The sequence below is a fragment of the Telopea speciosissima genome, chromosome 1, assembly GCF_018873765.1.
Source record: "Telopea speciosissima isolate NSW1024214 ecotype Mountain lineage chromosome 1, Tspe_v1, whole genome shotgun sequence".
NCBI classification, from domain to species: Eukaryota; Viridiplantae; Streptophyta; class Magnoliopsida; order Proteales; family Proteaceae; genus Telopea; species Telopea speciosissima.
This window is the reverse complement of record NC_057916.1, coordinates 11,723,721-11,743,803: the sequence shown is the minus strand read 5'-3', so window position 1 is coordinate 11,743,803 and position 20,083 is coordinate 11,723,721. Positions and strand designations below refer to the sequence as shown.

Sequence of the window (20,083 nt, the reverse complement as noted above, 5' to 3'; positions counted from 1 at the left end):
ATTGGGCCCATAGCTTCCTAGTGACTTAAAAAAACTTCAAAACTGGAGATTTTTCCACATCTTGGCACCCTGCTCTGTAAAATGGCCTTGAAATTGCATGTTTTTGACATCATTGGGAAGGTATGTAACTTTTCAGACAGCATCCAATGTATACTAGATAGGCACAAATGTTGCTAAAAATATCTCCATAGAGAAATGATGGAAATAAACCATATAATGACTCATTACACACAAAGAATTGTGGAGTGCGCTCAATTGGAGGAGATTCCCCTTGTGCAGAATTGTGGTTTCTTAAAGAGGACTTGGAGTTTGCCATATCAAGAGGTTGTAGTCGGATGCTTGTGGAGTCAGATTTGACCAATATCCCTAATTGGTTGAGGCATAATCATTCAAACCCATGGTGGCAATAAGAAATTTTGATCTCGTGCATCCTGTGGATTCGCTCATGTACTTGGATGCCTGGATCAGTAAATGAAGAGGCAGACATTTTGGTTAAGTGTTATCCAGCCTCATCCATGCTTGGGGATAACTTATGCCGACTGCTGGAATATGCGTTTTTAGATTTATTGTTCTTTTTGTGATGTTTTTTGGGCGTATTGCACTTATCAAGAATTAATCAATTTTCAATGCATGCACAACTGCCCTTTTGTTGAATATTTACATTCCTATGAAGAAACAACTTTATTTAAGGCTTGTGATACTCCTATAATAGCCCTTTTAAAAAATAAGTGTAGGAACAACATACACCCTCGTACCAGAAGGCATCCCTCGCCCCTTGCTGCACCCATTTTCACTGTGTTTTGCATCCTTATGTTTCTTCATGTGGCAAGTCCTCTGCAGTGTTGCTGAACATTGTTTAGTTGCTACCTTTTCCTATTTGAAAAATGAATAAAAATTTGTGTCGTCCTGTCGGGGCAACATCATGTACAGACTATAGAGTTGAATGTTGGATCAACTCCTGGAGGACACTCCCTTTTTTTTTAATAAGTAGGTTGCCTCATATAGATATTCGTTTCGGGCTGCGCTGCAGGTATATTTCAATTTGGCACTCATGCTCTTTCCATGCTTTAGGCCTAATTGTGTGGCAGATAGGACTGTTTGTCATTGGCCATTTCATAGAGCCATGTAGATTGAAAATTGTAATGAACAGAAGAGGAGTTGACTTTCCTGGAGGTTTTGGTTGTGGAGAAACATCATCTGTAGAGACAAATTGCAAACAAAGAATAGTTGATTCTCCTAGGGAGAAGAGAGAAAATGTCAGAAGATAAACCTGAATAAGATGATGAATACCAAGTCTAAATGTAGTCTCTACTCTTGCTTTGTGTCTTGCAACTTCTTTGTTAATGCCATGGCTTCATGGAGTACCCTGCACATTCCTTCTCCTGTCTCAGGCATTTACTCTAGTGTGGCTGGATCTTATCATACTAATCAGTCAAATTGAATTAAATGTTAAGAGATGAGATGTTTTAACTAAGCTACTTTTAGAATAATCTTTGCAGTATGATGGTTGGTTGCTCAACATTGCAAAAGGAAGTTGGTGACGTGTGTTTCGTATTTGGATGTCCCATCATTTTGTTCAACTAACTTTCGTTGGGAAAAAAGTTTACTGCAGATTATTATAAATGAAGGAGTTAGTGTAGTTTCTGTTGTATACATTTTAATCAGTTGTCTGTTTTAAGCAATTTTCTCACAGATTCTGCTCTCTTTTAAATCGAGATACAACTCATGTGCAGGTGGTATGGTTAAAGGTTGAATTGTGCAAATTGCTTGAGGAGAAGAGATCCGCTATCCTTAGGTTGGTATTTTGATTTGGTTGGATATTTAATATTTGTGCTGATAGTATCTCCTTGAAAATGGCAGCCATCGCTAGTTAGAAATGGAGAATAAACATAATATTTTTTCCTAAGAAATTGAAATGTTTACTTGGATTGTATTTTATTTTATTTTATATTTTTCCAGCACTGAAGAAGGATTTTGAATGGAAAGAATATGAAAGGAAACAAAACAGAAGAAACAGATCCCCAAGCCACAACCAATGTAGGCAATGGCTATCTGCACTTTTGTTGGAGTGCATCGAAGTATCACCTAGGTGGTGCCTGGTCAAACTCATTTGATATCAGCATATGAATAAGCTTAGATTATTAAAGTAGAATATTAGATTGTTTTTAACACTGTGCACTGACTGTATTGCAAACCTGTTGGGAGGAATGACATCAACACCAGCCTATGGCCTAATTCTCCTTTCTTTTTTTTTTCTCAAACCCCCACTGCCTTGCAGCCCCCCACCCAAGGCCCAAAACCACTTAACAAAGAACAAAAAATTAGATCCCATCATCAAGAAAACCAAAGCCAAAACCCCTCCCTGAGCTTCCCTTACACATTACTACCCCCTTGAGGCCGTACTACAGCCTTGTGGAATTAAGCAATTGTCCTCTCTTTGCTCTACCTTGTCCTATACTCCTATGTCTTTGGAGAATAACCTCGACTCCTCTCATTGGTTTTCATCCATTTTGCTCATTATCCAAAGTTTAGTTTAAATCATTATTCAATAGGCCATCAGGTTGGTTGGATGAACTCATCTATGGATCCAATTAGGCCTCCATCTCCACTTGAATCTCATTCTCACCTCCAATCTTCTGAGAAAAATAATTGCATAACCATGGTCTCCCAAAAAATGAATCTCGATTTTGTTGGAAGTTTCATATGCCTATTTCTTATTTAGCAACCCTGACCTTGGATTTCCCTATCTTTTGAGCTCACCTGTTAAACATTCTTATATTGTCTCTTCAATCCAACCTGACATTAGAACTTACTAAACTTCTTGATTTGAAAGAAATAAAATTAGGGCGGGTTCTCTGCAACCTTTATGTACTCTTCTCAGCTTTCTGCTCTGCTTCCCTTTAATACCTTTGATCTCACCATAGATCTTCATTACGCTTTTCTATCTGTATCACAAAAGGGCTCTTTCTAGCTTCTTTGAGCTCCCATGATCATCATTGATTCCCCCAAGTGATGCCGAGCAATGTGACAGCATGTGGCTCTGATGGGTCCACTAATAAAGCAGCAGTCTGAATAACTAATATGTTCAGATATTATTGTTGCTTCCTGGGGTATCCCTTCTATCTCTCTTCGATCCTCTGCGTCCCTTGTTTGAGGCTTTGGTCTTTTGTGTTTTTGATTCTTTTTTCTTCCCCTCTTTCCGGGGCTGTTGTTGTGTTTTTCCTTCTTCTCTTTGGTAATGAATTATTCTGTTCACCCAAAAAAATATTTTCAGATACTGTTATGCGATTGTGGGAGTAGGTTCCGAAACCCTTAATTTTGTTTGCTATGGGCCCACAAGTGACAAATAACTCAAATTGAATGAGTAGTGGCATCTTCATAAGTATTCAGGTCTGGGGAGGGTCATAAGACCCTGACTCGTGATAATTACATAAAATCCCTTTATTTTGACTTTTGTTTCTGACGTATCCAATCTTTATGAAATTCTAGCCTAGTCATTATGACCCTCCCCAGACCCTGCAGTGGCGGGAACCTCGTGCACTGGGTACGCCCTTTTTTTTTAATCACGAGTCTGGGTCTTATATGTAGTTAAGAAGAATCAGTCTTATTCTTCCTCCAATAGAAATTAGAAACTGATTCACAGTAGAAGCAGCCCCCAACAAATTGATGAAACTAACTCCCTAGACAGCCAAACCTGTTGAAACTTTTGGGTAGAGTTTCTAATCCAGTGAACTCTGAAACCCACACAAGTCCTTCAAAATAGATCCCTGAAAATAAATAAAAAAAATTGCTGAAATCAGAAGGGGCACCTCCTTCAAAACCAGGTTTATTGTCTGTTGGATATCTCACAGCTGAGGAGTCCTTAGGGACTGGGATTCTGGGATTTGAATCTTCCAAGAAGAGGCAGCCTATTGTCAAGATCTTAGGCTGAATGGGACTGTTTTGATGGATATGAACAATTTCTTCTCTAATCCAGCAGGACAGCCCAACATCGAAAATGGAACAATAACAGAAAATAAAAGACAAGAATAAATGGGAGAGAGCAAGGAATAAAAGAAAAGTTTGGAAAGGACATGGAAACAAATCTCGGTCGGTTTCGACCGAGATGTCTTGGTTTCGCAGGTAACCGAGACGAGTTGGCATGGGAGTTTAAAAAATACATAGTTTCGACCAAGTTTTGACTGAAACTTGGTTGAACCAGGCCTATATAATACCAAGTTTCGATGGAAACTTGCTTATTTCGCACAAGTTTCGACCGAGAGCAGCAGTTTTGGTGGTTTCGACACAGGGAGGGTGATTTTGGCCCAAAACTTCGCATTTCTTCGTGCAACTTCGACGTTTTGTGCATCTACAAGCTGTATCAAGCTTCCTAGAAAAGTGTTTGAACCTTCAATCTCAAAGGTAATAGTGTTCTCTTCCCCAGGTCATCCTTTATCGACAGTATCTTCGGGTATCCAGCCCAACCATGTGTGCCGGCTCCGCTCCACCTCCTTATAGTCTTGGTGAGCCCTTCCCTAGATTGGGATATCTCAGACAAGTTGATGATGGGGCAGATGGGCAATTATGGACTCTTAGAAAAATTGGGTCCAAAGCATGTCATGGGATACATATGTGGTGCATTCAGAGGAACGGCTCCGACATCTTCAATGGAATTGAGTGAGTGTTGTATAATTTATGTTTTATTTGGTTAAGATGAATTATTTAGTTTTCTAGTACTTTAAGTATATGTGAACTTAGTAGTATTTATAATATGGCTAATGTACACTAATCATTCAGCGACAATAGTAAACTTGGGTCAATAGCCACATATACCTTTTTGAGTGTTTTTTTTTGGGGTGAAAATAGTTCATGCATTGTGTTAAGAATGTCAAAAATGGGCTGTAAAGAATAAACCAGAGCAAAAAAAGCATTTCTAGGCCTTGAAACCACCAACTCAAGTTGGCTGGGAAAAAATACCTGGTTTCGACCAGTTTCGACCAAATCTTGATTTCTGGCTGGTCGATACCGAGATTTAGAACCTTGAAAATGGAGAATGGAGGGGAGAAATTGGAAGAATACACCTGAGAATGAGAAGAGATTAAGAGCAGACCGAGAAGAAGAGTAGCAGTCCAATCAACCTCCGACTCTCACACCAGCCAGCATAAACTCATATAAATTCTTTCAATTCCAATCTGAATATCTAATGAATAATGATGGATTACATGTATATATTAAGTCTATTCCCAGTTGTAATCCACATCTAAAACAGAGTTCAGGATTAATTTGGACTCTCACTCCTTGATGCAGAAGCCAAGTTGTTTGGCAAGAAATACTCTAGGAACAGTGAAGGTAGAAAGAAGGACTGGTTCACTTCACCAATCGGTGGACCAGTCCCTTGGACCATAGAGCCAACCAGCTTTAAGTTGGGCCAGCCCAACTGGGCTGGGAGTTGCTGGGTCTCTCAAACCCAGATCGTGGGGGTAAAAGTGTCAACTCTTTTGACACAATTTTGATTTAAGTGCTGAGGATTTCTTTCTTTGTGGGGACCATCTGAAGATTCCAGCTATCACTTGGATTTTATTTTATTTCTTTCCTAGATTAGTTACTATCTTATATTGCAAGAAATCCTAGATTAGTTACTATTGTATTTTGCAAGTAATCCTAGATTAGTTACTATTTTATTTTGCAAGTAATTTCTTAATTTGTTAGTTTCTATTTTCTTGAGGTGCAAGTCATGCCCTCTTTATACTGTAAAGGTTGTTCTCAGCCTCCCCACGATTTTATGAATGAAGAATATTTGCTAGCTGCAAATTATGGTTTCCTTATCAAGTGTTCATGACTTGAAGGGCTGTTAGGAGCCTGGCTGGGAGAGCCGAATCCCACTATCCCCCTTTCTCTTATCTCCTTCCTCTTTCCCCTTCTCCTATCTTCTACTTCTTCTCTTATTCAATTCCCTACTGTTCCTGTGGTTGTGTGACTGCAATCAAGTGCTGCTACCTACTACATCTGCGACGACCTAGAAAGCATCCTAAACATGAAGTTTTCAATGGCCTTTCATCCTCGAACGGATGGACAGACCGAAGTGGATAATAGGAGCTTAGGAAATCTTCTTCGTTGCCTTGTTCGTGATCATGAGAAGACTTGGCCCACTATCCTTGACATAGCAGAGTTTGCTTACAACAGCTCTATTAATCAAACAGCTGGAAGAACGCCATTTGAGATAGTTCTTGGACTGCAGCCTAAGCGACCAGTGGATTTAGTGCCTTTGCCCCCTCAAGCAAGAGTCAGCATTGAGGCTGATGAGTTTCTACGGCATATTATCGATGTGCATGCAGCAGTTCGACGCCGCATTGCAATCAGCAATGAAGGATACCAAGCTGCCGCCAATCGCCATGGTCGATATGTTGAGTTTCAGCCAAGTGATATGGTCATGGTGCGCATCGCGGTTGAAAGATATCCCTCCGGTGCTAATCACAAGCTGCACCCAAGAAAAATGGGGCCGTTTAGGTGCTGAAATGCATTGGAACTAATGAATATATGCTAGAGCTGCCACCCAACATGAAGATCAGCAACGTGTTCAACGTGGCAGACCTTACTCTCTATCTTGGGCATCATTCAGATGAAGGAGATTCTGCCCATGCTCTATGGCTGCCCCAGTTTACCTCCCCTACAGAAGATGCCATTGAAGAAGTACTTGATGATAAGTATACTATGATGAGAGGTGGTAAGGGAATCTACTCTTTTCTCGTCAAGTGGAAGGATTGCCCCATCAAGGACAACACATGGATCCACACGGATGATTTCCAGCGCCTTGATCCTGAACTCTTTGAGGCCTACATGTCATTCCTCCATTCATCAGAGATGAATGATTCTAAGAGGAGGGGAGCTGATGTAGAAGACAAGTTGTTTGGCAAGAAGTACTCTAGGAACAGTCAGGGGTGAAGGACTGGTTCACTTAACCAATCGGTGGACCAGTCCCTTGGGCCATAGAGCCAACCAACTTTAAGTTGGGGCAGTCCAACTGTGCTGGGAGTTGATGGGTCTCTCAAACCCAGATCGTGGGGGTAAAAGTGTCAACTCTTTTGACACAATTTTGATTTAAGTGCTGTCTGATTTCTTTCTTTGTGGGGACCATCTGAAGATTCCAGCCATCACTTGGATTTTATTTTATTTCTTTCCTAGATTATTTACTATCTTATTTTGCAAGAAATCCTAGATTAGTTACTATTTTATTTTGCAAGTAATCCTAGATTAGTTACTATCTTATTTTGCAAGTAATTTCTTAATTTGTAAGTTTCTATTTTCTTAAGGTGCAAGTCATGCCCTCTTTATATTGTAAAGGCTGTTCTCAACCTCCCCACGATTTTATGAATGAAGAATATTTGCTAGCTGCAAAAATATGGTTTCGTTATCAAGTGTTCATGACTTGAAGGGCTGTTAGGAGTCTGGCTGGGAGAGCCGAATCCCATTATCCCCCTTTCTCTTCTCTCCTTCCTCTTTCCCCTACCCCTGCTCGATTTCCTCTTATTGCTGCTGCCATCTGAAGCTTATACAAATGCTGTGAAGACCTCTTGAAGCCTGAGCCAAGCAACAATCAGGTTCGAGAGCTGCAGCTGCTGCTGCTGTGTCCACTCGATTGAGGGCCTTGTGCTGCTCCTGCGAGTTGAAGGTTGCTGCCATATCTGAACCCCCATATCTCCATAACCTTCCATCAAACCCTGCTGGGTTTTGACCACCATTCCACTTCCCTTGATCCCCTTTTCACCCCCTTCTATTGGCTGGTTTGACAAAACTCTTAACCCCCTAATTTCTGGTTCAACCCCTAATCTGAGTTTTGTATTGCTGATTATTCCTGGGTTATTTGTGACTAGTTCTACCTTGAATTGGTCCGACATTACTCCTACTTATCTAACAAAACAGATAATGCAACTAACAAAAAGATACAAATGAAATAAAAAAAAATAACCATTAAATAAATCCCCTGCATGCCCCTATTGGTCCAAGTGTGTGTTACTGCATCATACTGTATGGGGGGCTGAGATGGAATATTATTATATGCAAGTGATATGGAAACAGGTGAAAGCAACTAGATTGAGGAGTAAAACAATTGAAAAGAGAAATGTGGAATTGTATGCATAACTTAAAATCTAGTCAAACTAAGCAAACTAACCTGATTGACTGGATTGATTTGGTGTTGATACAGTTGCTGTACATCCACCATGTTCAGTTTGCTCAAGCGACCACTGAACATAGTGCATGTGCAAGGAGTTGGTACCTATCATTCCCACAGTAATTATCCTCTACAGATCTAGAGCATAGTTGTCAAGGCGGGTGCCTTGGCAATTAGGGTCACCTATGCAGGCGCCTTGGTTGCCGTGTTAATGTCTATGGGTATCAACGGGCCGGGCATGCCCTAAACCGTTGCCCAACCCTGGGAGCCTCAACCTAAACCCAACCCAGTCCGGCCCTGCTAGGCCAAGCATAACCTCAACCCAGCCCGGCCGGGCCCTGATTGACCTTGAATATCTTGGTCCATTGAGTTATGGAACTAACAAAGCCCAATTACAATCCACTTAACAAAGCCCAGGCTATTAAAAAAAGGGAGTTTTTCGCAGAGAGGCTGTGTCCAGACTCGAATTTGTGACCTTGGTCACAATGGAGGAACCTTTACATTGCACCAAGGCTTGCTCTGTATATATTGTTTAAATTTATATTATATAATACAGGGTCGGGCTGGCCCTGCTAGGGTCGAGGCCTCAACCTAGTCCCAACCGGGCCCCGCCAGGGCTCGAAAAACACTAAACCATGCCCGGCCCTGTTCAGGCTCAGGGCGGGTTTGGGCTGGCCAGGTTTTTTTTGACACCCCTATTAATGTCGCCTTGCGTCCAAGCCCCATCCAATGCCTTGGATCACCTAGATATAGTGACAACTATGATCTAGAGTGATCTCCTTTAGGCCTTTCCCAAAGGGGAGGATAACATTTTCTTAACCTAATAAATACCGCAGCCTAGCTTTTGGCTCCAATTGTGATCTAAATCAAATTATGATTCGAAGCTTTAGTAGTTGAAATTAAAAATAGAAGCTGAAACTAAGTCTTACGGCATTTAGGACTGAAATTAGTAATTGAACTCTTAAACAAAAAGAAATTCAATCCCTAATCTAACGAATGGCTGAAAAACTTAATTGCTCACAGCTCACATGTATCCGAAAAAATTAAAAAAGGATGTAGTTACCCAACTAAACTTGAACTCCTTATAAGTTCTTTTCGAGGGTTAAATAATAGCTCTATTGATAAAAAATCGGAATACATAGTGGTACATATAATTACATTGTAGTACAAGCTTGAAGAAGTGCCTTCCTCAAAGGGACACCATACTAAAGCCCCTGACCAACACAACTATCACAAACTCACAGAGGAATAGGGTCTCAAAATCATATTTCAGATCTAGCCACTCCCTGCTTAGCCAGTTCATCCGTTGTCTCCTTGGCACTTCTTGGTTGCCAATGGAACTATATGTTTGCTTGAGCTATGAGATGACAAATTGGCGTTATCAAATGGGCCATTGCCATGGTTCCCTCCAAATTCTGTCACCATTTCACCACATTAGCTGAATCTTCTTCCACTATAGCCTCAGATCATCCCTTGTTTAACAAGAGTTCAATTCCAGTTCTGAAAGCAATCAACTCTTCCCTAGTAGAGTCCTTCACCAATGGGCCCTTGTAAAACTCCAACTGCCTTTCATCCTGAAGTCTGATTACTCTCCTGCTATTTGAAGGAGCAGCTTCCCCAAAGAAGCATCCATCTATATTTAACTTGGCCACTCCTTTTGGGGGGGGGGGGGGTTGCCAATTGATTGTCCTCCTAGGTCTTGTTTCCCTCATGAACAGCATAGGGACCAATCTAAATAGCTGATCAGCTGGAGTTCTTTGAACGAATCATCAGCTAAAGTCTAATGAGCAACCTTAGATCTGATCTTATCAATCATCTCCATCATATCAGCTTGCTTGTTCTGGAAAAGCCTGTTTTTTGTCTTTCTCTCTTCCTAAATAGCTGATCAGCTGGAGTTCTTTGAACGAATCATCAGCTAAAGCCTAATGAGCAACCTTACATCTGATCTTATAAATCACCTCCATCATATTGCTTGCTTGTTCTGCAACGATCTGGCCCCGTTGCAGAAGACCCCTAGCCTTTGATCGAGAATGGCTCTGGTTGGACATTGCCTTCTCAGGGACCACTATCTGTGACACTATTGGAAAGCTTGTTTTTGACACTGCTATTTACCATATCTGGATGGAAAGGAACCTCAAGAGATGGACTTCCAACTTTCGATCTTTTGATTTGATTTGGAAAGCCATCTCCTTCGATGTTTCCTGTAAGCTCAGTTTTATTCGCCACAGGCACTTTTTGGATACCCCAAGGAACAGACATATTGTTGTATCCTGGGGTCTTGATTCGTCTCTCTTGTAGTCTCCCACCTCTGCGTAGGTCGGGTTGCTTGTTCTTTGTTCTCCTCCCCTTTTTTTTCCCTTCTCTCTTGTATATTCCCCCCCCCTTCTTCTCCCTGCCCCCTTCTGGGTTTTGGTAATTTATTTATTCACCAAAAAAAAAAATACATGATACATCAATACGAAGCTATTAATACTCCTTTCCACAGAAGCTTCCCTTTCCTTTTAAAAGGAGATGATGCCCAATTCATTTGAACTTCTTGACATCTTCAGCGAACACCCAAGGAATGTGAACACAGCTTCGGATAAAGATCTTTCAAAGCAACCTCCCCCCAACTCAAGTCCTCCCAAAAACTTTCTTCTCCATTTCCTACATCATGTCTGTTCCGATGAAGAAACATGGATGTGAGCCTACTGATGTTTTTCGACACTTTGACAGAGCCCCAAGTAATATTATTTACTATATGACTTAAAATTAAAATAAAAAATACTAAAATAAGTAAAATTGTACTCACTACAAATATTTGGTTTACCGATTTACATTTACCATTGAAAGTAAGCTTTTATTACTAGAAATAGTAAACTATCAAAGCTAAAACAAAGATGCTTATATTTATAAAAATTTAAAAAAATAAAGATGCTTCCGCATCCCCTAGACAGCCAAAGTTGGAGGTTTCTTTTAAAGTGTAATGGTCAATCAGTTCATCATTCTTTACCATGCTTTTTTGCAAAAAGAATTTCAATGTACTTAGTCTTCTTGGAACATCTATCATCTGTAATGTCCTACAATGGCTTTTCATGTAGGATGAGTTTGTGCGAGCAACCTGGAATCCTCATCCTTTACGTCTGAATCATTTGGTGTATCCATATGGAAGGTTGCTTGAACCACGGTTTTAGACTTAAGTGCTGAATGATGTCTAAAATATGTCCAAGTGGAAATTCTGAGAACAACTTCCCTGATTATAATTTGATATATTTCTCTTGTGACATTATATTTTTCTTAACTATCATTTATTAGATTACAGAAGTTCAACATGGATCCTGATCTTTGCAGAGCTGAAGAGCTGGAGACAGCACTCATGGAGATGGTTAAGCAGGATAACCGCCGGCAATTAAGTGCAAGGGTATATCTAAAGCATGTTCAGACAAAATAATTATTTGTTCAATGTTCTATGTTTCAGTTTTGTGGTCATAATAGTTGTCAAGGTGAGTTGGGATGACCAAGGAGTGAGACCACCTTATTTTAGTGAATATGGTGCTCGTCTAGGTGGGCAAGACATCACCTTGTGCGCCTTGGTGAGCTATTGACCTAGGCTGTGGCACCATATTCATCCACTAATTTATTTCATATATATGATATTGTACACTATATTACAATGCAATGATATACTCCATGACATTACGAAGTTAGTCATGAAGTATAAGCCCTAAGATCCAAACCTAAATGGATGTTTTTCCTATTCACGATATGGTCACCTAGGTCCCTGGCTGCCGCCTTGACAACTATGTTGGTCATCATGTTAAATTTGAAAGCAGCATGTACTGTGTGGCTTAAATCCTCAAAATGCAGCATGATTTCAACTCAAATTTATGTCTGATTATAAACTTGTATTTGCTTTGCATGCCTATGTACACTTCATTAGGGATTTTGGACATATTTTTCTTTCTCATTGTATTGCTTTGCATGCCTTCATTAGTTTACTTCCAAACATTTAATGTATTAAGTGTACAGTACTGGTTGGCCAATGGCCATGAAGCTGACATATCACTGTTAAGATGGGTGCTAACTAATTAAATTGGTTTGGCTATTTGGTATGAGATTGGCCACCTCAGCTGCTCTGGTTAACATGGAAAATGAATCTGCATAAAAATCAGTAAACTAGCTTATGGAAGCTAGAGATTAGACCACTGATTAGGGTTTAGAGGTTGGCTGGTTGTAAATACAAGGTTTTGGTGCTTAAATAATGGCAGATACCGCATTGTCTTAGTTTAAATTTATGGTAAAGTTGAAGCCTTGAAAGCATACAGGTTTAGAGGTGTAGGTACAGGTTTAGGGGATTTGAACTGAATTTGTGTAGATTAAAGGTGAACAGATTCTACGTAGTGTGTATTTGGGTTTATTGTTGGAATGAGGTGAAAGATTGTTGGATTATTGAAATTCGTGTCTGGACTACGGAATGATGGGGCTTTTGCTTACTGGTTGTAGGCTATGAGGAAACAAGAATGAATCAGCAAACATAATCACTGAAGACTGAAATGGTAGATGAATTAATTTGTTCAAATCAATCCAGTATCCCTCTAAAAGCATTCCTATCTTATGAAAATATCAAACCTTCTACAGGATTTTGGTAGAACTTCTAAACGGGTAAGCAAATATTTCCATTAATATATGACAAACAAGTAGTGGAAAGCTTACATATAAAAAATCCTGTACATCGTGGACCTCTAACTTTGATAGTTTGATTTAAACCTAACTATCTAAATACCATCAAGATAACTTGGTACCATGTTTGGAAAAAAAAAGTACAATGCAAACAATAGAGCCAAAAACTAAATAAAAATGATGAAATATAATTCTGTTTCCACATGAAAAAAGTTGTGGCCAAAACACAAGGGAAAGATCCCTCTTGAGTTGACTGTGGAGAATCTGAATTGCTCAATACTTAGATGCTTTTCAAATAATTAAGTCTTTTGACACACCTGCAATGCTGTTAGGTTATATCTGAGCTGCAGTGCGTAACATAAAAAAATCATCTTTCAAATTAAGGAAGGTGAAATGAAAACGAAAATGATAAAGAATTTTTTCAATGGGCGTATTTACTTGGAAGTAGAGTTGATGTAGAGTGGTCTGACAAATATGTGCGGAACATGACATAGAAAGTATTTTCCTCTTTAATTTTTTGCAAGTGGAAGTCATTTAAGTGAAAATGTCACCCCCCCCCCCCAAAAAAAAAAGAAAAGAAAGAAAAGAAAAGGAATGGGGTCCACAACAATTCACATTACAACCAAATCCTTAGAGTTAATTGTCAATATAATGTGTGTTTTTTTTGTTGCACTTTTGGCTATTTTCACTTGATCTTATTCACACCCATCTCATTTTACTAGTAATGAAAATCTATGGTTCTTCTAATCTTATTCCATAGTTGTTTCTTTTCATTGTTTGATGTTTTTATAATATTTAAATTGATTACGATTATACTAATTGAATGAGAATGTCTACTGAATCACGAGGATATGCAAATGGAATTTCTTAGCACCTTGTGTTTTTGAGGAAAAGGTTTCCAAGCAGGGGTTGTTGGGAAGCTTTTTTTTTTGGTTGCTCAGCTATTTTGAGCTTGATGAATGCTGATGTTTCCGTTCTGACAATTGAGTAGATTGGGACCCACTGGACTGGTCACTATCTGTTTTTTTTGGCACAACTGAACTGTACTGCCTGCTGTCTATTTGACTTTCACGTTCTTATTTTCAGCCCGCAAATCATTTTTCAGCGTGTTAACTTTCACTACTTTTCAAAGCTTTGTTCTGCCTTTGGCGAAGTGCCTCGGGGCTGAGGTGGAACTGTACACAAAATTTCAGTGCCTATTTACTCCCATGTGGCAGATTCTGCCGGCTTAGGGAATATTATTCTCTGAGCATGGACGGCTATGTGTTTTGAAATTCTACTTTCTTTACAGTCCAAATCATGTAAATACAACATAATAGAAAGGTGCACAAGTGTCCTTAATGGAATAACAAGGAATAAAGTGGAGTAAAACAAATATGAACGCTATTATTGGAAAACTACCTAACAGGCTATATCTGCAAAAACAGATGTTCTAAGGCTGAATTCTGGCATTCTTGGCAGTTCTTGTTTGTTCTTCTCTCTACCTCTCCCTTCCCACTTCTTGCGAGAAAATCTATTTACGTGAACAATTAACCTAGCTTTATTGCTTAAAAGACCAGATGATCTCTTTTCTGCTTTACAGGTTGAGCAGTTGGAGCAAGAGGTAGCTGAACTGCAGCAGGCTATTGCAGATAAGCAGGAACAAGAACGTGCAATGCTTCAGGTTTTTATCCATCCTCTTATCTGTTGTCCCTTTCTGTACGATGTTTTTTTTTTTTTTTAAAAACCCGAATATTATCTGGGACCCGGGGCAGCCCCTAGTATTTTATTAATTAACCAAAAAGAATCAAAGAATACAAGGGGGGGACAGCCCGCCTTACCCCAAACCAGATCACTTAATCGCTCAGAGACTCTCTTAGTGAAGCTCCCCATACAAGCAAGCCCCTGTGCTAGAACCTGAAGACCGGCATACCAGCCTTGTCTTCCCTAATAATACTTGCAAATCCCCCCCCCAGGCAGGCTGTCCTGGTGGTAGGTGAAGGAAGCGCCTGTATCACAAGCGTGCCTAGCCAGCCAGTCTGCCGCTCTGTTGCTTTCCCGAAAGGCAAAAGACACAGTGGCCCGAGTCCAAGAGACAAGTGCCAAAACATCTTGGAACCAGTACCATCCCTTCCATAAGTTACATCTCTTGAGGTTGACTATACTAACTGCAGTAGCCGAGTCAGAGTTTACCACCACGTCCTTAAGGCCGAGCTCCTGGCATAATTCCAAGCCGTCCCTTAACGCTCTGAGTTCCGCCATGGAATTAGTGCACTCCCCATAGGAATTTGCAAAGGCTGCCAGCACCATGCCACTCTAATCCCTAATCACCCCTCCTCCAGCACCAAGTCCGGGGTTTCCTTTGCAGGCTCCATCTACATTAAGCTTCACAGATAGAACCGGGGGACACCAATAGATAGGGAGGGGCCGTTTCAGCTTTGCATCTGTAGACACAAGGCCAAAACACTGTAGAATTAAGGTATTCCTAGGGGATTCCAACCTGCCAATCTTGGAGGGTAACTGAATCTCTCTTACCCATCCTTTGATGCGCTCAATGATGGAGGTAGCACTACGACACCTCTCCTCATACTTTCTGTACGATGTTACATAATTGCAACTTGCAAGGAATGCATTTCCTGTGGTATTTGTTCAGGATACTTGTAGCTAATGTAATTCCCTTACAAATGGGAATTATGCAGGAGTGATTGTACATGACTAAAAGTTAAACTTTCTTCCGTTTTAATTTTACTGCCTGATTGGCTTTGGATTCAATGTTAGAACTTGCTGAACTTACCTACCCCCACCCTTTTATTCCTGTTGATATTTCCTTTCCATTTCCCTGCTTAGGAAACTCCAAGAATAAAACTTGAAAAAGATGCTTAAATGGTTTGTACAGTGACTTTATAATCTTATGCATTTTAAAAGCTTTAACAACTCTGAAATTATCTTTTTCCCTGTTCAGTGGTTTTGTCCTGGTCTAACCATATATTATTGCTATTTTTTTTCTCATGTTAATTTATTATTGGTCCAATTTTAACACAGGTTCTAATGCGGATGGAACAAGAACAAAAGGTGACCGAAGATGCTCGTAGATTTGCTGAGCAAGATGCGGCTGCTCAAAGATATGCTGCCAACATCCTTCAGGTTCGTTCTTAACACACTGGTGGTTTTGAATGATTGGAGGTGTTTCCCATGTGAATATCTCTGAGCTGATAGGTTGATGAAACTGATGCCAATCTTCACAGATTTTGAATATGATTGTCAGTTATGCATATACTGTGGGCAGAAAAAAGACCATCTGTATTTCTTTAAGTAAAAGCTCAGGCAGGGTTGCTTAGTATCAAAATGATGCAACAGATCAAGTTTGGGGCAGATTTTTCCAATTTATGAGCAGCATTAAATATTGCCCATCCCTAACCTGAACCACCCCGCCAAGCATTTGAGGGACTTGCCCATTTCATAAGCTAATCTGACCTGGACCTGGTGAGTCTGGGCCGTAGAAAATTTTCTTCATCAGAGGTGACGCTGACCCTGACCCTGACCCTGGCAATGATCAGACCCTGGCAATAATCATAACAAATCCTAAACAATTTGGTGACCAAAAAGCTCTTGGTTTTATTTGCCCATTGTCATTGCCACATATTATAGAAGCGGCAGGCCCATATTAGAGAATATGTTGAGGTAATAGATGTTGAGGGTGAAATAGGTAATGCTATAGGAACCTTACTATCCTAGAGCAAATATTACAGGGTTTGAAATAGCTTTTAGAAGCCAGATGAGGTGAACGTGAATTAGGTTTTCCAAGAAATTGATGAAGAGGGAAGAACTCTAATAGAAAAAAGAAGAACAGGAATATGAAGAGGGATGAACAAGATTAGTGAAGATAAATTGCCACACAGGTTATGTGAAGATAAGAGAAGAGAGATTGCTATAAACAAAATTTTATTAATCTCCAATCATGTGCCTTCCTCAAAAAAGGAACAAAATTAACATGTCCATGTTTCTGACTTGTAGCACTATATTTAAAATTGTCACTTAAAGCTCCACCTAAAATGAGAAATCCAAATACTGTAAATTACCATCTCATCTGAACTTTCTAAACTACTCAAATTAAAGAGAACTAAATTGAACAAGAAGTAGAATGAGACATACTATAAATAGTAAAGACTGGATTTACCAAAAAATACAGAATTAACATAGACCTAGATAATCCTTAAGGAAGACCATTATAGTAATATTAACTCCATAGAAATATAATTATCACCTATTTTTTAACATTTGAAAATAGCCTCCAAATAAATCCATGATTACCAAGTCCATGTTACTTCCCTGGTTCTTCATCAGTAACTCTGCTTTATGGTAGGGGTGTAAATTGGTCTAGTTCTGGGCTATTGGTCTGGTTCCTTTAACGGTTCCGGCCCTAAGGGATCGGGACCAAAACTGGGCCATAAGCTAACCAGTTCCAAAACCGAGATCCAGGACCATTGACTAATGGTGGGCCGGTTCCGGTTGCTAATCGGCCCCAGGCACCGGGCAAGAAGTTCTAAATTATAGTTAATGGCATTGAGGATCCCATTTGATTGAATTACTCTAATGGTAGTGTCCCTAGGTCTTAATGCAAACTGAGAACCCATACTGTAATAAATCCCAGATGCAGAGGTTCCTTGGAAAACTAATGCATGTTACAGTCAAGTAATGGCAGAATAATAGTAAGCTGATTCAATTGACAGGGAAGTTCTGTTGTAATTAACAGATGTAGAGCTAAACATAATTCCAAATATAAAAATCAGAGAAAAGAATAGCAGAGATCAGATCTGTGTTACAGACTACTCACGATAGGGGGTGTGTCCCTAAGTCCCTATTGTGATGTAGTTGTTAGTCTTAGTTTCCTTGTTAGGATATATTTAGTTTCCTTGTTGAAGTCTACTTTTGGTCTTGGTCTTGGTCTTGTACAAGGTTTACTCCTTATTTGCTAATATAAAAACATCATAGGCAGTCCACGATAGACAGACTGATTCTATCGTGTTCACCACATCCTCTCTCCCATTCTCTCTCTCTTCACAATCGCTGGTACTGGTTTCAGATCCTGGTTTATTTTACTAAGCAAGGCAGGAATATGAATAGAAACAAAGTAACAGAATATGAAATAGACTGACAAAACAATACTGGTTTACACAGAATATGAATCTGAAACTGACTAACAATTCTACCATCAGATAGAAGTGTTCAGTAACTAATATCAGGATTTGAGATGTAAAAACAGATTATTTTACTTACAAACCAGAATGTGAGGTAGATCAGGACTGTTCCCGCCCTACAGCAGCTACAAATTACCTTGATTCAATACCTGCAACAGCCCACAGAAAAGGCGAAAAAAAGAGTATCACAGAGAGGAGAAAACAGAGAGAGAGAGAGAGAGAGAGAGCTTAACTTGATTGGAAAGTCGAGGTTTGAATCCAACATATAAGGTAGGATTGAGAACTAACCAGAATAATCAATAATAAACTGCAATAGAATATCAAAAAACAGACCAGATCCAGTTCTCCTCCCTTCACCTTCACAAGGTTTGGCTCTTTGCCTCTTCCTCAGTTCCTCTATTGTCTTCAGTCATCTCCAGGGCTGGTAACCCAAGAGTAAAAGGATGGCAATCTCCGCCATGGAGGCAGAAAAGCATCACTTCTCTCTGTCTTGATTGACGGCATCTTCGCTAGCACAAGCTTTAACAACGGTGGCAAAGATGAAAACCTCCGGTTGTAATTGAACGAATGCGAGCATGTTGCGAAAGCTGGAGGGGGTATGGTGGGGGGAGATTAGATTGGCTATGAGCTGTAAGAATGAACCCCATGAGACATGGTCTCGTTGGCCCGGACACACAACCTAATCAATTGTTTCAGAACCGGCCCAATAAGCTATTGGGTGGGTCCAGAGTCTGGTCCAAAATTTACACTCTTGCTTTTTGGTCACTACTGGTTAGTGATCACCACGGTGTCCATAATGCTCCTGCTGTTGTTGCTTGCAAATCCATTGCAACCCTAAACAATGGAAAGGTTTGTCCTTTTTAAATTTGGGAGCGATAATCATGCTTGGCAGGCCTGTACAAGGAAGCCATGGGTATGCATTCAGCTCTTCCATGTGGCAGCTCCGATGGAGCCGAAATTTTGTAGACAAGTAGACCACCTGCTCACACGTCCAGTATTTTGGAGTTGGCCAAGTGGCAAAACAAAGCATCGTCTAGGAATTACCAAAAGGACAGGACTACTGGGGGGGGGCATGGACATGCATGGGGTGGGGGTAAATGATTGAATTTGAGTCTGAAAATTTGGCAAAGGTCAATCTAGACCAAACCTTTTGCCTTAAATTTTTTTAAGAATTTGTTGAATAATGTAAACCAGAATACTGTGGGGGGTATTCTGGTCTTTTTGGGAAGTTTATTTTATGCTTTAAGTTTGTTTTGTTACTGCCTAGCTATGTCGGCTATGGCAGGGGTATTTTAGTCCTGTATTTTTATTGTTAAGCATTATAAATAAAGGTGCCTGGGTGATCACAATCGATCATTCAAGCTTTCTCAATTCTGGTTCTGATATTCTGGTTTCGAACATGGTATCAGAGCTAGGGTTTTAAGACCACCTCGATTTTCAAAACCAGAATTGAGAGAGCTTGAATGATCGATTGTGATCACCCAGGTACCTTATTTATAATGCTTAACAATAAAAATACAGGACTAAAATACCCCTGCCATAGCCGACATAGCTAGGCAGTAACAAAACAGACTTAAAACATAAAATAAACTTCCCAAAAAAACCAGAATACCCCCACGGTATTCTGGTTTACATTATTCAACAGAATGATACAGAAACAGCTCCTTCTTCCAATTCCTTGTATTTTAATACCAAGAGATGCTTAGCCTTGTTGTTCATTGCTCATGTGGTTTGCCCTTGTAGTTTGGTAGGGTTCTGTGGCTCTCCAGCTGCACTAAACTGAGATTTCTAGATATAGTGTCTCCTCTAATATTCTGTTTTTCATTTTTTATCTAGTCTAGTCTTACAAGAACCAGATGGATGCAGGAAAAATATGAGGAGGCCATGGCATCACTTGCACAAATGGAAAAGCGGGCAGTCATGGCAGAAACAATGCTGGAAGCTACGTTGCAATACCAATCTGGCCAAGTTAAAGCACTACAATCTCCCAGGTACATTTCTGAAATTATTTAATTGTTATAAGGGAGAGGGTTGGGTATGCCACCAGCTTTCGGTTCGCTAGCGTCATACACCAATCACAAGGCTGGACATAGGAGGG

At 40.0% G+C, this 20,083-nt stretch overlaps 1 protein-coding gene across 2 annotated transcripts in view; it reads left to right on the top strand.

The window, feature by feature from the left end:
* Positions 1-20,083, top strand: part of LOC122671168 (TBC1 domain family member 9-like) — a 34,396-nt gene that overhangs the window by 12,290 nt on the left and 2,023 nt on the right. Inside the window, exons 12-16 of one of the 2 annotated variants that reach the window (XM_043868273.1) lie at positions 1,734-1,795; positions 11,480-11,549; positions 14,391-14,471; positions 15,830-15,931; positions 19,852-19,976. In XM_043868273.1, the coding sequence (XP_043724208.1) occupies positions 1,734-1,795; positions 11,480-11,549; positions 14,391-14,471; positions 15,830-15,931; positions 19,852-19,976 (440 nt within the window). Of the gene's footprint in view, positions 1-1,733; positions 1,796-11,479; positions 11,550-14,390; positions 14,472-15,829; positions 15,932-19,841; positions 19,977-20,083 lie in introns of both variants that reach the window. The other variant, XM_043868279.1, reaches the window with a different exon arrangement.